General features: G+C 47.4%; 1 protein-coding gene across 1 annotated transcript in view; it reads right to left on the reverse strand.

The window, feature by feature from the left end:
- NFATC2 (nuclear factor of activated T cells 2) overlaps positions 1–17,564 on the reverse strand; it is a 94,159-nt gene extending 76,595 nt beyond the window's left edge. The window contains exons 1-3 of the mRNA XM_075019512.1: positions 17,258–17,564; positions 7,913–8,939; positions 6,365–6,533 (exon numbers count right to left, since the gene is read on the reverse strand). Coding sequence (XP_074875613.1) covers positions 6,365–6,533; positions 7,913–8,939; positions 17,258–17,408 — 1,347 coding nt within the window. The 5' untranslated portion in view covers positions 17,409–17,564. The remainder of the gene's footprint in view (positions 1–6,364; positions 6,534–7,912; positions 8,940–17,257) is intronic.
- Positions 17,565–17,865: the final 301 nt, after the last annotated feature.

Genomic DNA, 17,865 nt, shown 5'->3' on the forward strand with positions numbered 1-17,865 from the left:
AGGTTGGGTCAACTGTGCTGAACAGGAGCCCCTCTCTGTACAGCTTTCCTGCTTTAAAGAGGAGAAGCGAGGAGGAGACCAGCACACACAGCCGCGTGATGGGTCGGGGTACCCGCTGCCCTCCGCTGCCCTCCACTTCAGCACTGGGACTTGGTACACCTGGACCGCGTTTGGATGTTGTACCAAGTTAAACAGCTGTGTAATGTATTTAATTTTTACTGCTACAATCAAGCCAGTAAAGGAGATGTAATTATGGCAGTAGGATGATCGCTCATAGCGGAATTACCTCCTCCCCTTTGCTTCTGAAATTAAGCCCGCGGGGGGACGTCCTTTTCCACATTCACTGCTGCCAGTGGAAAGCTGACTTGTGCCCAGTTTGCCCATTACTGCCACGCTGGAGGTTACTGCTCCTGAACCTCTGCTAGAGGAACTGTCAACAGCTTTTAGTGTTGTGTGTGCCAAGAACAGAAGAGACTGAAGACCTCACCGACGTCCAAGACATCTGCATTGGCAAGGCTTTTGTTAAATAAATACAACTCCCACATGATTTTAGGATAGCGGCAGCAGGCAGGGACTGAAGTCTCAGTCCACTCGTGGTATCTCCCCCCTCCTGCTGTGGGGAAGAGATGGGGAAGAAGTCGTCCCCGATGCTCTGACCTGAAGGAAACATTCCCTCCACTCTCCCAGCCCTGTTCCTCAGTTTAACCCACCGCCTTTGACTAACCAGAGACCCCAGAACGCAGAGGAGTGAGTTTTTCCCCACCACTGATGCAGGGTGTGCTCTGGGCATGGTGCTGCCTTGGAAAATTGGGGCCCCGAGGGACCAACGTCCTCAGCTGCTCTCGAGCACTGCAGCCTCAGGTTGTGCTGAGCGGATTCGATTATCTGACGCAAGCAGTGGAAAAAAGCAGGTTTGTTGATGAAGAACGGAGTTAATAACGTGGTGGAAGTGAGAGAAACAAAGCGAGAGATGCAAATGAGCTACCAGTTACTTATGTGCTGGTTTTCATTCAGAAGTATTTGAGCCTTTTGTAAAGGTAAGTTAGAGAAGCAATACATCAGGGGAAGGATTTGCTGAGATGGCAAAAAAAAAAATCCAAAATGCCAGAATTAGGCACACTACTTTGAGAATATGACTACAAATTACTGTGCTGAAGAGCTACGTAAAATACCAGCTTCCTTGAGGATTGTTTACGGCAAGGTAAGTCTGAAACACACAGGTGCTTAGGGAAAAATTAGAAATAATAAGAAAAACAAAAAGAAGTAAAAAAGCCTACACTTACTCTTTGACCCCAAGACTTAGCTGAGTTCTCATAAACAGATTTTTAACAAAATAGTATACCTCAGCCTCTCTACAGTCCATGGCAGATGTACATCTGAAATCAGTGCCCTGTGACTCTCAATTATATGAGGTGAATGCTGCAGCAAATCACACATGTATCTCACAGACCCAAAGGACTTCAGAATGTGGGAAGACGATGGTGTGAAATGGGTTTGTCTCATTTATACCCATGCGCTGCAACACGTGTAAAGGCAACCACTTCTAATGAAAGGAGTACAGATCAGCTATCCAGGTTACAGTTGGACAATCATTTGCATAAATCAACTGCTCATCTTCCCTAAAAGCTTTTCCTTCCACTTCCCTTGAGGGAAGGACAAGAGTTCTGCTTAGAACTCCCTGAAATATCACACAATCATGTGAAATATCATTACCATCTTGAAAAGAAGATCTGGCTTCATGCAAAGCAGTAGGACAAAACCAGAACCACTAAGTTTAATGAATATCTTCAAAATAGTATTTTTATGGCTTTTAAGGGACCACAGACTCTGCTTGACCATGAGGTGAAGCTCATCCAGACCCAACCTTTGCTACTGAAAAGATCTTTCCTTCTCATCACTGCCTTCAACAGTTCCAAGACAGCAGAACCCTTGCTGAAGAACTGAAAACTTGTCTCTCTCTGAAGCAGAGAGCTTCTGATCACCACATTTTCCTGTGGGCAGTAGGTGAAAGACACCTATGCCAGCATCCAGTGTTACTGAAGTGCTACCACATGCCCTGTTTCCCCTGGACAACAGGATAGTGAGCAATGCCAACAACCCAAAAATTTTACTTCCCTTTAAGAGGTGGGAGCTCCTAGACGATTATTGAAAATAATGCTGGGAGAGATCTCAAGGAATCATCTAGTTCATCTCTCCTAGCCCAAGCAGACTTCAAATATGTCCATGTCCTTCCTAGCAGATGTTTGCCTAAAAGCATGCAAAGATGGAGATTTTTACCCCTCTGGGCAGGGCGTGCTGCTGCAGGGTGAACTTGGACAGAGCTGGGTTTGTGTTTGGATTGCCACCTCTATCCCAATCACATCCATAAGCTCTCTACACAGGAGCAGTCACTGCCTTTCCTAACGGACAACCTCTTCCAGAGCCTTGACTGGAGCAGCTGGGGACAAATAAGCAGCTGTTCCTCAGCTTTGGTGAAAAATTGTTGGACACTAATCATGCCTACCCCTCCTCTGCAGTCTCAGTGACCGGGTGGACCTGCAAGATGGTAGGTGCACGCAGACTTCAGCTTTGTCCTTGCTACGCAGGATTTCCTTGCTGTTCTCAGTGACTTAACACCTAGGGAATACTCACACTGGCATTCAACTTACATCCCTAAAATAGAAGCCTGAGTTTCTCTATGGCTAACAGCAAGCTGTAGTTTCCTCCCAAGAGTGACTCAAACACCTAAACTGGGAGCCTACGCTTCTCCATATGACTCTAGATGGCCTCTGAAGCTAATTGGCGTGAACATTACACAGCATGCATGGCTTCTCTCTTCCTCCCCCAGGCAAAGTAAATGCCCTCTTCTGTGTGGCCCATCTAGCCAGAGGTTTTGATTAACCAGACTCTTCTCCTGCCACACTTGGAGTGCACAACTGGTGCAGAGTCCTGTGCACAAACTCTCGGGGCTAGACACGTGAAGAAGAGGAAGCAGCATCAGAAAGATAAACCACAAGATAAGGCCTGGAGGATATGAGATCTGCTGGTCTGTAGCTTCAGAGCACCCAAAAGAAGAAACTTGCATGCAAAATGCAGTTTTCAAAAAAATAAATATTGCAGGCCAACACTGTGCTGCAAAAACTAGCCAACATCTCTTCCTCCAGAAGGTTCAGCTGGATAATTAGTCATGTGGAGGGTTAATTTAATGGGAAATTTAAAAAAAAAAAAAGTCAGATTTTTTTTTTTTTTTAAGGCGTTTGTGTTTTAGAAAAAGTAATCAAAATATTGGAAAAGCAGTATATCAAAAGTGGTTGTAAAATGTATGGGACACGAATGGGACATTCAGCCTTAGTACAAATCCCACCACTTTGGTAAGCTTCTCTCACTCAGGGCAAGGTTGGCTTCTCAATGTTTAAGTCCAAATGTCTAAGAGACAGCACTGCATTCAAGAAAGTTGCTATGGAGAGGTCCTAGCACTCCAGAAAAATCCCAAGGGTGGTGTGTTCACGTCTGTCATTTGAGAAGTGCTGTGGGTGCCCAGCACCAGGTCTGCAGCAGGCAGGAGAACCCCAGCCCTGTCACCCCTGGGTCAACACTGCCATTCCTGCTCTGGGGCCAAACACACTCAGAACCTGTTGAAAACAATTTAATTTCATTTCCTTACAACCAGGTGCCTTTAACTCATGCAAACTTTCCTCAACAGAGCGCCTACCTTTTAAAAATCTCTCCTGTTTAATTTTCTCTGTTTCTGTACTGTTTGCATCTGACAAGAACACGAAAGTTAAAATTCACTGAGGGGAAAGAAGGAAAAAGCAAAAGAAACCTTGAAGCCAAATAACTTATGACATGAAAGCTTTGGATTTTACTAGCCTTCCCAAGTTTCAGATGTCATAAACCATACAGGTGCAACTATCTCATTGCTCGGCACCCATATGAACCTTGTTATGTTAAAGTGAACACAAATCCAACGAATACTTCCAGGTTTATAATAAGCCTTCACAAAGAAACTGTCCATATTTTCCCCATATGCAAGCACAGCTGTGCAGAGGCACATCTGCTCGGGAAACTAATGTGGATCTTTGAATTTATAGTTTAAGATCCTTAAGCTTGATGGCAAATTATGATAAAACTAGGAATATCAGTTCCTGTCTCCAATAGAAAATATAAATCCCTCTTTGATTGATATTGATTACAGGAAGGAAACAAAGCACTTATATTTCCCCATGTCACGAGAAACTCCTTCATTGCAATAAACATCCGGTTGATAGGAATATCTTGGGAAAGTAAATGATACTACACTTGTAAGCAAACTGAGAAAAGAGCAAGTGCTGATTGGCCATATAGTTCATACAACCATGTAGCTTCAAACGCACCACAGCAGGCTACGAGTTTGTCAGATTCATAAACTAAAAAGATGGAATATATTAAGGTATGTCAAATGTGATTGCTATTTATTATTTTCCTGCACCCTTTACTCAAATATCCAGTCCGTATATGCAAGTCCAGCTCAACCGAAGTAAACAATCTCATTGATTTAACAATTTATGGCTTGATTTTAAAAGGGAGTGAGCCTCCAGGGGAATATCTAACATATGTTTGAAGTTAATCACAAGCCAACCGAGTGAAATAAGTGGTATTGATCACATGCTCAAAATTAAGCATAAATTTCAATGTTTTCCTGGTCCAGGCTCGCCACAGCAAGTCCTGTGTGTGACAGGAACATCCGTAGGATGCACCCCAACTTGGCTTAGCAAAAGTTGTAGCTGTGGATGATCCATACAGTTGCCATACATCATTACCAGCAATATCGCCCTGAAACCTTGCAACACCGACCAAAAGTCTGGCTTGCTTTCCTGAATGGCACTGGCTGAAACGAGGAGGAAATAAGTGAAAAGACTGGTGTGGCCCCAAATGGCTACAGCGCAGCTACTCAGCCATTATTTAACATTACCCTTTGAAAGGTGAAGGAAAAGCCCTTCACTCTCCACAACAGAATAAGGGTTCAGCTCATCCACCCCTCAGGTCAGCAAAGGGCCACGTTTTGTTACCTCCATCACCGTCAGCTTGAATTTCATTCACTGGTTTCAGCAGGCTGACTTCCCTTCTCACAAGCATAGCTAGGACCAGAACTGGACTCTTTAGGGCAGTATAAATGATACCTCAAAAGAGATATAAAATTGTGTTTCTGTAGTGACATCAGCCCAAATCACAAGGGAGCTCCTGCCTAAATTAATGCACCCTTTCGCTATAGCATTACAAAGCCAATAAACATGTCCTCTCTATATTTACAGCTTTACGGAGGCCAAACTTTTACTTGAAATCATTCCCACTGCTATGTAATTATCTTGCCCTGCTCTCTCCTTATCACACGGCTACTACAGCTAGTACAGGTTTCCCCTCGGTGGCGTACATCCAGGACAAAACGAAGGCAGCGTTGCCACAGATGACAAGCAGAACTGCATGCGAGGTGGGACATGGCGTCAGCAAGTTACATATAAACCAGATTGAAATGGATGTACTGAGTGCTTGAATTACACGCGGGTGAAATTCTCTGACCTAAATTTAAACGGGCTTAAAATGAGAAGTTCTACCACGAAATCAGAGGACAGAAAAAAAGAGTAAAATTGCTAAGGAAAAAGCAAACGCACGAAAGCCATTTCTAGCAAAAGGCAGCTGTTAACTCTGGGGAAACTCCAGTTTAACATCCATACCTTCCTAATCCAACCCCCATCGAGGTTCATGAAGGTTGCTCTGCTTTTCTCAAGCGAATGTGTAGGAGTCGTATACAGTTTGGCTGTACCGACCGGAGAGGAGCCGAGGTTAGATGCAGCCAGAAACACAGGTAGCAACTCTGCTGCGTGGACTTGCTCTGCAGGAACGTGGGGGACCACGGCTCCAAAACCCTCGCTCACCGCCGGCAGGAGGATGTGGTACTGCAGACCTAACGCGATCTGCTAGTTATTTTAAATCTGAGTTTGGTAGGTCACTGAGCTACGCTGAGTGTGAAAGCCAGGCTTGATGTTTGTACATTTTGAAAGCCCTAGTTTACACAGAAGAGTCTGTTATCATGATAAAATGGGCTCAGCTGGAGTTCAGGACAGCTGGGCTGCTTATGACAGAGTTGGGTCACAGGAAGTTTAACACATAGCCCAGAAAAGGTGGCAAATATTTTGCCTAAGTTTCCGAGCTTTCACAAGCTAATCTAAACCAACTTTCCAAACGTCTAGGACTTCGCCACAGTTCAACTTCGCTTTACGCACATCTACAAAGCACACCCAGGTTCACGTGGTCCTCCTCTTCCAGGGTCAGCCCCCAGCAAGACTTTCAGAAAGGAACTCACCCCCCCCCCAGTTTCCCTGTACGGAGTGGTTCTCCAGTCCCTTACCTGGACGACGGGGTGGCCTCCGGTCGGTGCCTTGACGGCCCCTCGGCTTCCCTCGGTCTCGTAGTGTGCCCGGTGGTGGGGCTTCGGCTGTACCTCGATCCGCAGCTCGTAGGAGCCAGACTGGCTGGAGAGCGGCCACTCGAGGGGCGGGAGCGACTGGACGGGCAAGCTGGGCAGAGAGAGACCACACCAGTTGAAACTCTTTAGCACTTTATTTCTCAGAGCCCTCATCCCTTCTTCCTCCAAGTACCCCTCCGGGGCTGCTCTCGCTGAAACATTTAGGAATCTGCTGTTAATTTCAACGAGAATATGCCGTCCTGCTCACATTTGATTGCAAAGTCTGCTGACATTCACGACGAACACAATAATTTCTGTGGGCCCATCTCCTTGCAGGAGAGAATAGAAGAGAATATTTCTATTTCTTAGAAATATCTGTAGCAGTTATATTTTTTCAAAGATCCCCCTCTTTTACCTAGCTTTTGCTGTGCGTCTTAAACTTTGATCACAGAACATATAGTGAAATATTAACTCCACCTACCACTACTTACCAGTTGTGCAAGTTAATAATCTTTATGATTTCCATAAATATTAAAAAGCACAGGATAAAATGCTAAATATTCTTACCTGATACTAGTTTTCCTGTTACCGAAATGCACAAGGGTTTACAACATGAAATTAATACATTGAAATGTACAACTAGACCTCGCACTGGGTTTTAAACAACTTTTATTTTGTTAGCACAAACTGCTGCCAGGACCGATCTAACAAGCCAAGGAAAGTGACGGCCCACGTTCTTCACTCGCAATTAGTGTTCAGCAGGTTGGGAGCAGCACGGGATAACGTCAGCGTGGGGACAACCTTGCTGCCGAGCGGGATGGCAGGGCTGACAGGGTGCCAGTGGTGACTGCAAGCGGAGTCACGCATTTGGCAACCTCGGTCCTGGCAGTTGTGCAGTGCTCAGGGTCCAGACCTGCACGCCGCCAGCACCAGACAATGGAGGGAGTCGATGAGGGCAGCGCCAACGGCTGAGATTTGGGTTAAATGACAATTAACAAATTAACAACCAACAATAAGTCACTTGGGGTTGACTGAATGCTCAGTCTGACTTGGAGCAGCGTGCTCTATTTTGAATCAGGAAATATTTAAAGTATTTCCACCCTTGGTGGAAATTTGTAAGCGAGACATTCTCTGAATTTAGAAAAGCGATCAAACCATTTTCTTTAAAAGCAGCAGGACTGAATGAGAGCGTTTAGCCTTTGTCAAAGGCTGTCTGCAATCTGCTCTTTAGACAAATAATTTGGAAATCTGAATTTGTCATACGCTGTGCTTTCAACGAACCTCAGCTTTGATGATGTTTCTTCCAAACCCAGATTTTTTCACCTCTCGGAATCATAATGGATTGGGCTCCCATTAACCAGTACTGTCCCTGAGCACTTAGCTCTGGTTTGCAGCAGGATCCGCCCAAGGAAACCCTCCCTAGGGATCATCATGCATGACAAAGGACATCACACCATGAGAAAACACACAAGCACAAGAAGCACTACGTACCTGCAGATGGGTATTGCAGGCACCAGTTGCTTTGTCCAAGATGGAGGTACCAACAAAATTGATTCTGGGGCCGAGTTTCTCCTGTCCTCCTGCTCGCAAGGCCCGTGGAAGTCAACAGTCTGAAAGACGTGACACGGAATGCTGTTTTTGTGGGAAGGCATTGATGAAGGATCAGGGCTGGTTTTCCAAATTTTCGTGGGAACACCACAGGAAGGATCCGTAGGAAGGCTGTTCATAGCATCCATGGAAAGAGAAGCGCTGGGCAACTGCGTGTAAGTAACTGAAGAGTTGTCTTCTCTCAAGGGGATGCGAGGAGAGGATTGTGGAGAGGGGGTCCTTGACTGTCGTGGAGAAGTGGAAGGCAGCTGAGTGCTGTAGAGCTCAGTGCAAGAATACCTCCGTTTTGCACCTGGTGATGAAGACCTTGAGTTGGGACAGGGTGATGGTGAATGTCGTCCCAAGCAGGTTTCCTCCGTGATGCTTGTTCGTGGTGACATTATTGGAGAGGTTCTAGGAGAATAATGAGTATGGATGTTTTGAAACTGTGGACAAAGGTCATCACTAGGACCATTATTTGGTGAAACACATGGTGATGTGCAAGGAGATACATTTGTCTCTGAAATGAAACTTGCAGAGGAGCCGCTACTAGCTGGGCTCAAACACAGTGGTTCTCTGTAGCCCTCAAAGCCAGGGACAGGCAGGGTAACCCTTGGGCTAGTGGTAGCTGAGTTTGACTGATGTTCTACCAAAAGAACATCTGTGTCTCTGCTGCGGAAGGGACCCCCTGAATGAATCAGTTCATGATATGGAGTAATTTCAATCCTAGGGCTCGGAGCAGAGGCCCCTGCAGCGTTGGCAGGGTGTGTAGGTGTTGTCCCTATGCTATCTGGCTGTCCATATCTGCCCATGGGATCTGCAGAAAGGCTAGAAAAAGGCAGGGGGCATGGCTTGAGGCCACAGTCCAAGACATCATGAGCGTATGTAACTCCAGAGGGTGGGCTGTTGGTTTTATGTGGAGTCGGTTCTTCTGGAAAAAGAAGGGTCTCTTTAAGACTATAAATATGATTACAGAAGCTGAGCAATCATGGATTAAAAAAATGCATATTTATAAACTGGTTGTGATCTGATATTAGGTAAATAGTTGTTTAATTCTTTTTAACTGCAATTAATGCTTGTGGAAAGTACTGGATTAACAGCCAGGGAAGCTCAAGCGCTCAGAGCAGATGCAGCATGGACAGAAGCACTGCAAACACCTCCACACCGCCCGGCTGGGCTCCCTCTACCTGAGCCCTGAGCTAGAGGGATCACCTGGAAGGGTCAGCACCACGTCACCCTCTCTGCCCATTTCAATGCTGGCCTTCCTACTCCTTCTGCCAAATACACCCCTCAGCGCTAATTGGGGTGTCGTGACTTTGGGCAACTTTTGTCAACTAGGAACTGGACTGAGACCATCACGTCACACAACCACTTCCAAATAGGTCTACCTAAAACCTAAAGGTTGAGGAACAGCTTTTGGTGAAGGGAGAAGAACCCTTCTTACATGGCAAAGTCCAGTCAGAAAGGGCTTCATGAAACCAAAGCTGATCTTAGGCTCTTAAATTAAAAACTCAGTTCTGTGTGATGATTTGTTTGGCTCCATATCATGTCAACAAGTTTTGGCGACAGGTTTCACATGAGAAAGCACCAGGTAATCAGAAAACACGTTCACAAATATTTTTTAGAAAAGAGAGTGAGAGATAAAAAGGATCCAGCCCCATGGTTACAGGCAATCACTTTCCAATTTCAGCTCAAGGAACGTTTTGGCCAGAGAGGGATTATAAAATACAGGGTAACAGGTCCTAAGTGTTCAATGCAACCCTCTCTCCTGGTGCAAAAAAATCTCAATTTTCAGCAATACTCAGTCTTGCAAACTATCCCCAGGTTGCAGAGTACAGGGATGCTTCTAGGCAACACAGAATTCCCACCAGCACCGCTGAGCCCAGTTCTGATCTTGCCCCAGCACCCCATCGGGTGCTTAATGCCAGTGGCATCCGAGAGAGCAGAGTCATGCCAGGTATCCCCAGGACAGACCCCTCGATGTACATCAGCTCCCGTAGTGTCCCCAGCCTGGGAGCTGAATAATATGTGTCATTACATAAAAGCATGCAAAATGCTATCAGGATTTTTTTAGAGATTTCAATGTATCCAGCAGGAAATACCTGAAACAGCTCCACAGTTTGAGATTGATTCTCACTATCTGCTCGCCCCTGGGCACAGATCAATAAGTGTCATAGGTGAAGAGTATTTCATTTAAATATTTAAATAAGTGTTCCAGCATTTTCTCTAACTCCTACACTACATGAGGCAGCATTTCCCATGAGCAAGTAATATTGTACATAAAGCCAGGTAGGAGCTGACTGTGCTTTCTGCAAAAGTAGCAAAAGTTCGTAGCGAAACTTTTACATACAGAGAGATTGTGATTTAATTTCAGGGGGGGTCTGTTCGTTTTCAGTTTTAAATGCTTCTTAGTGTGAGAGCAAAATTCTCCACTGATTTTTGACTACTACCTTTTGTGCTTAATGTTTTGCACAACCTGGAGAAAACTCCACAAAAAGAAAAAAATGTAGCAGAAAGTACTGCGCCTTCGTGTTTAGTGGGAAACCCTGACAGCCAACCAAACAAACCAACACACAGAATGTCTATGTGACGGGATAGGAGACAACTGGGAGAGTCCAGCTTGCAGATTTCTTAAGGTTCCTCTGGCTTTTAATCCCAGCACACAGCTGTTTTGGGGATGGGGAAAACAGCAACGAGTAACTGAATTTTGAGCTGAACATATTTTTAGCATCGTTGATCTCAGATATCAGAGCTTTGGCATTCACAGGAATCGTGTGTCATTCACATCACATCACACAAGCCTAGATACTGATGCTACGATTCACTTTGAATAAAACTCATCACTCCTTCGGACTCCGTGGAGCAACACACCCCTCCGCAGTCACACAAAACATCAATCCCACCGCTTTCAGAAGAATCGCTCCAATTTATGCTGATGCAAGGGAGCAAAATCAGCACCAGGCAGAGTGAGGCTTGACGCCAGGACTCGCGGCAGGATTCGTACAGTGACCAGCAATCGCAGAAAAGCTCTCCAGGCTGAACAGCTTCACATCAGGAACAGATGACTGTTTCAGTTCCCCATTCAACACACCTACAGCAAAAGCTGCCCCCACCGTACACATTAACCCACATTACCTGTGCCAAATACACAGACAACAGGAAGAAAATTACAGCTCCTCACACAACACACATTGAGCAGCAAAGCTGGCATGTATTATTTGTGTTAAGGGGTATGGGGAAAGCAAACATATATTTGTATGTGAATGCTGTAATTTTTAGTCTTCTGAATAACAAACACACACCACCGCCCACACTTTCTGCCTATTAAAAATTGGGCTTTAGATAACCCGAGTTTTCTTTGCTTTTCCCTGAAATCCTGTGTTGAAACGAGCGCTTTCATCCTTGGCATTCACGCGCCAAGAGGATCCACGTTCCAGATATTAATAACAATGTTTACGCACAACAACAAGCTGCAGCGTGCCCTCGCCTTCCTCCAGCGCTCCGGCAGCGCACTCCCCTGCAGTGCTTTACGGGCTGCGCGAACCGGGATTGCTCACAGGCAGCGAGCGAGGCAGGCGCCCTTTGCCAAGCAGACAACACCCACAGCCTTCCGTAGAGCAAAAATATTTAGTTTCCCCCCACACGGCAAATTATCAATAAAGCAGGCAGCGGCGCTGAAACGCGGGCAAGACTGCAGACAAGAAAAACCTCCGGGCAGAGATGCCCAGAGGCTGAGGCTGCGTCTGGGGCACGGGAGAGGCTGCCGGCCCTGACTCATCGGCACGGCTTCGTCAGGACTCGGGGCTTGCGAGGTTTGGGGAGATCTCCCGACCGAGTTCCAGCCCTGCAGAACTTCAGAGGTACAATGAAATCACTGTCCCGGGTGCTATTGCCCACGCCTGTGATGTCAAGGTCTGTCGCCATGGAAATGCCGGTGATGCTACATCGCAAGGCTCTGACCTCACCGGGGAGGGAAAAGGGGTGGTTGGGTGAAGCAGCAAGTGCTGCTCTCCGGGAGTAAACGGCTTTTCCATCAAAATCAGGAGAAATTCTGCTTTTTGCTTCAGTAGGAGGGGACTGGCTACCCTGCTCCCGGCCAACTTGGCTAAGGCAGGCTGGGGTTTGGAATCTGCTCGAGGAAGGGGCAGACCCAAGCCAACATCCCAGCTTCTCCGGGCGAGCACCGCGGGAGTTTGGTTTTGTAGACAATATCAAGCTCCTGCCTTTGAGAGGGGCAGCAGCGGACGGGGAGAGGTTGCTCCCCGGCAGCCCAGCTGCTTTCTCGCTGCATTTGCGGAGACCAGCAGGAATGTGGAGCAGCCCAGGGCACGGGAATGGCTCCAGGCAGATGGCCCCAGCAATACCCATGTTTCTCCCTGAGCCGCCAAGGTGAGCTTGGTTAGGGTGGCAGGAGCTGAGGACAGCAAACCTGACACTGCTGGCGATGGCAGGGAACAGCCCAGCCACCCACCAGCTGAGCTCCCCGAGGAGGAGAGTGGCCATTGCACCTCCTTACAAGAGAATAATTAGGTGACCAATCAGCCTAGCAGAGGTGTTTTTCAAGAAACGAAGCAGCTTCGAAACCTTTGCGCAGATGCCCCAGAGGTACAGCTTTGCACCCAAAGTTGTGCCACCTTCAAGGGTTCATCTGTCCCTGCATATTGCATCCAGAACACAGATGGAAGCACTGCTGCAAAGGACTGTCCTCTCCACCGCTTTTCTGATGGACATCTTGGCAAACAGCACAGCAGCTTCAGCACAGCTCCTCTGACACGCGGTTACAGTGCTTCCCCCCCTCCCTTCACGGGGGCATTTCCCAGCCCGAGGTTTCACTGCTGAATCATCCTCTGATTCAGTACCAAAAGATCCTTCTTGTTTGACAGGGGGTTAAAAGAAAGTGAGCTTCACACCCAGACAACACTGGCACCTCTTCACGTTCTCGGTCAGCTTGACTGTCAGCAAACAGCCTCGTCCCCCGTGTCACCCCGTTCCCGTGAGCAGGGAAGCCCGACCTCCAAATCCCCTAGTATCCCACCCAAACTGCCTCCAAGCTGCCAGCTCTTATTCCCCCCTTTTTTCCATAGCTTTTACCCAGTTACTAGTTCCCAAGACCATCTCTACTCTTCCCACAATAGGAAATGGAAGCAGGGCTCTGCATCCTACCATACTGCAAACAAACAGCAAACCAGCTCCTATAGACGGACTCGGGAACGCTGCAGGCAGCTCCACCAACCCTCCCCAGGTGGGTACCTTCAGCACTGCCCTTAGTACTGATTAGCTAGAAGACTTAAAACACAGGTGAAAAAGATCAAGGGATTTAAGTTTCAAAGGACTTAACCCTTGAGTTTAAAAAAAAAAAAACCTCCTTTTCACACACCTCCAAAAGGCAGAAAGGAAAAGGTCCTGCTGGGCTCCAGGGATTTCCCAAGCTGGACGGGACGCACACCAGTGCGCGTGTGCACACATGGCTTTGCAAGGGCCCACCCTCCGCTGTTTTTTAAACAAGGCAGTAACTTCAAAGCCATTCAGTCGGCCAAATGTGACCTTGCCAATTAGCATGAAATTAGGGAATAACATCACCCCAGCAACTGCATTCCACGATGGGTTTATACAAATCATCATCTGGGAAAAGCTAAAGATAGCTGCGTTGTGGGACAAGGGAGGGCAGGGGGAGAAGTTTGGTTTTGACCTCACATCTGTTTGCTGCAGTGCAGCTCCTGGGATTTCAGTGGAGTTCCTTATTTGCATAAGTAAAAGAGTCCAAAATTTTTTTTAATTAGTTTGCTAATTGTAATTTGAAGGGGCCATTGCAGAGCTTTTTTGCATTTTTCAAAAGCCAAGTCGTCTGTTATTTACGCTAGCTGCTTGGAAGCTCAAAGTGAAAGTTGGTTTCCTGAGTGAAATCTGGTATTCTCTGTTACATGTGCATATTTGTTTCCTCACTGCAGGGCTGCTGCTGAACACTGCCTCCTGTGTTACTGAGCCAGTCACCAGGACTGAGCTGCAAGCTTTTTTTTTTTCCTTTTAATAGCTTTGTACTGGGGAGAAAAAGAAGGAATGAGGCAAATTATGCAGGGCTTGACACCTACAAGACGTGGCAACGTCCCTGGGAGCCTGGGTACAAACAAACAACCATTTAGAGGAATATTAATATTTATAGATGCTCCCAGCTTCCCCTCTCCGTATTATACATACATAGACCTTGTAGAGTCATATCACCAGATGCAATGTAAGAGTCTGCTGAGCTACAGCAAAGGCTTGAGCCTCTGAGAAAATACTCTTTCCCATTTGCATTCTCACCTGTTGTCTTAGGGCAGGATTTTGTCTGGAATCTTATTTAAAGGTGGGGTTTGTTTGGATTTTCAGTTTCAAAACACCCCTCAGAGGATCAGTTCTTGGAAGGATTAACTTCAAATATTAAAAATTATGTGGCAGCTTTACTTATCAGTGGATCATCACACAGTGAACACAGAATAAAAATACATGAAGCGAGCTGCTGAAGCAGGGCAGTTGTCTGGCTTTGCAGTATTTTGTCTCTCATAGTGGCCAACAACAGGTATTATGGAATAATACACAAAGCAGTTATCAGAACTTACTCATCTGGGAGTCCTGTTTGTAGGAGCTAGTTCCAATGCTCATTGACTTTCTGTTAATCTTCCCCACTGAGAAACGAGGATAGTCAGCACCTTTCAAGTTTGAAACAAGCTAAAACTTGGGATACCCCTAGCAGTATCTCCACATGTATCTCTCAAGGGAATGCATCTAACACATTTTTTTAAAAAGAGACAGAAAACATCTTCAATGCCCAAGTGAAATCACAATTTCAACCTAACAGCACAGGATACTCGCTTTACTCAAACGTCCCAAAGCCTGTTCACCTGGGCACATCTCTGAGTTCAGCCTGCTGATGGCAGATGTTTCTGATTTGCAAATGCTGAGATGATGATAGCTAATTAAAGTCTGGCAAGTAAGGGTAAAAGTAAAAGGCAGATGGAAAATGGCACTTTGTACAGCACTCCTGCTTTTGGAAATGGTTGGCTTAGAGGGGAATATCTAATATTAATAATATTGACCGTTGCATTTTTATTTACCCTTTTTTCCCCTGTTGCTTTTAGAGCAGTCCATGTTCCTGTTGTCTCAGGCACACATAAGCACTACTGAATGCCAACCGCTTTCAGTAAGGATATTTCTGGCATTTCCATGGCAACAAGTTGTGATATAGATCCTACTTTTAAAATACAAGCTTAGGTGGAAACTGTCAAATCCCAACCTTTTAAAAAATTGTTTATCTGAAATAAACTTTCATCCCAATCTAATTCTAGAGCCCCAAATTTACTTTTTCTTCCCTAAAAAAAAAATTTAAAAAAAAAAAATCACTTTTAGCATGTTTACAGAGATCTGTTATTACAGGACCTGTCGTGAGCGGTGGGTGGAGCAGGCCAGACTCTGAGGAAACCAGAGCCTCTTTCAAACGGGCTTTGAATGTAGGAACCAGACTGAAGTGCTGGGATCCAGAGACACTCCTATGGTTTTGGTTCCATTTTGAATCCTCCACTGAAAAGGACTTGTTTTCCCAAGTGCAGTTCAGACGAGGCCAGAATCGCACATGAACAACGAGCATCAGTTACCACCAGCATGTGGATAAAGCCCTTTCTCAAAATTTGAACATTTTCTGTTCTCGTGTAAACACACTTTAATCTTTTGTACATTAAAGGTCAGGGATGTATACTGGATTGCTTGCAGACTCTAGCTGGTGCCTTTTCAAAGCGAGGGAGAATGTTCTCCAGATTAGAATACTAATACGTATGGTTGTGATCTTTTTTTTTTTATGCTAATGATTTCCATCTTTGCAACAAACAAAATTACTACTAATTATGGTTTCCAGTCATTCAAATGTGGAGGGAGCAGGCTCAAGAAGGAAGTTACTTCTACTACAAGCATACGCTGCTCTGCATTTATGTGGTTTGAAGATTAAACTTTCTACCCCCCACCTACGTACTATTATATTCTGTGGAACTTCCCACTTAAGGCTTCACAGCAGTACGCTCTACTATAAAGATGTGAATAACACCAGCATCTGAAGCTTTCACTGGGATTTAATGTATTTCCATTAAAATCACTGACCCCTCCCCATCGTGGATTTATTTTAGCATGGTTTGATCCACATTAAACCTTGAAAGAAAATTCGGCTTTGTACGTTTCTTGACATTAACCATCGTCACTCAGCTTTGATGGTGGTGCACATCTTTATATTTAAACAAGTAAACAAAGAATAAAGCTGAGTAACAACTCCCCATTTCGCTAATGGCACCACCATTCAGGCCTAACTGGTCTCCTCCTGCGCTGTCCCCTAGGAAGGCAATATCTCTTCCTTCAAATGCCCTAAAGAAATGCCACCTCTCAACTGTGCAGAATGAAAACATGTGTATCTTAGAAACAATATCCCAGCAATTCTTCCCTCTGGGTCCTGTCTCTTTTGGCTTTGCCCGGTTTACACAAATCTCTATTTTATGGGATAGGAAGTATCGATTTTTAGTATCATCAACTGATGGAATTATCATTTAGAAAGTCAGGGAACACTGGTCGTGGTGCTCTTGGTATTACAGATTTGTATAAACTCAGAAAAGCAGGAGAACAGACTGCCATTTTTTTCTTTTTTTTTCTTAATTTAACTTAAGCTCACAGCGTTTGGACCCAAACTGGGATCGGGATCTCCCCAGCTCCCTGCCATCCAAGCAGGATGGCCGGACTCCTCTCGGGTGACCAACTCCTCGAGGCTCCTGGACCCACAACTCAAGCCACCTCTTTGACTTTCCAGAACACCCTCTACCACGACGATGGTGGTCAGAAGGAGCCCGGCCGAGCCGAGCTGAGCTCTTCTCCTTCGCCTTCCACAGCTGCGCTCTCACACCCAGGCGCCCAACTCCGTGAAGCAGAGGACGGTCCCGCGGCCCCTCTCGGATGCTCCATCACCAGGCGGGGACCGAGCCACCCGCGACAGCGACCGTTCGCGCCCGCCCGCCGCCTCCAGCAGCCCCGCACAACCCGACGAGCCCGGCCCCGAGCCCAGCAGCACACACACCGCTCGGCATCCATCGCCAACACCGGGCCCGGGCGCTCAGAACGGGGAGCCCGGGCCCGGCCAAGCGCCCGGCCCGGCCCGGCCCGGCCCGGTCCCCCGCAGCCGCTCGGCCCCGCCGCCCCGTCGGGGCGCGGCCCCGGCTCCTCCTGCGGCGGCTCCTCACCAACCTTCGATCGGCTTCAGGTAGTCGTAGTCGAAGAGGATGGAGAAGTCAAACTCCTCCTGCGGGCTGCCTTCCCGGGTCGGGCCGGGACCGGGGCCATGCCCGGGTCCCCCCTCCTGCGGGTCGGGCTCCGGAGCCTGGGCGGCGGCGCTCATGGCGGCCAGAGCCCGCCGGGCAACGGCGGGGGCGGCAGGGGAGGCTCGCCCGGCGGCTGGCCGGCTGCCGAAAGGAGCCCGAAGCGCGACAGCCGCCGCCAAACCCCTCCGTATCCTTCCAAGTGCAAGTGGAGCGGAGTTAGAGGGGAGGATAAAAGCGGGGAAAACGAGAAAAGAAGATCTCCGGGGGGGGGGGGGGGGGGGAGAAGGGGGTCGCTGAGGCGGGCGCGGCTGCCCCCGACGGCGGGGGGTTGCGGGCGGCGAGAGCCGGCGGCACACGAGGGGGTTCGCCGCGACGAGCGGTGGCAGCTTCCTCCTCCCGAGCAGCACCTGCCGCCGGGGCCGCCCCCGGGGAGGAGGAGCCCGGCCCCGGCCCCGGCCCCGGCCCGGCGGGCGTCCCTCCGGGGTAGGGGTGTGCAGGGGTGGTGGTGGGAGTAGCGGAGGAGAGGGGCCTGGG

This window comes from Buteo buteo, chromosome 2 (assembly GCF_964188355.1).
Source record: "Buteo buteo chromosome 2, bButBut1.hap1.1, whole genome shotgun sequence".
Classification (NCBI taxonomy): domain Eukaryota; kingdom Metazoa; phylum Chordata; class Aves; order Accipitriformes; family Accipitridae; genus Buteo; species Buteo buteo.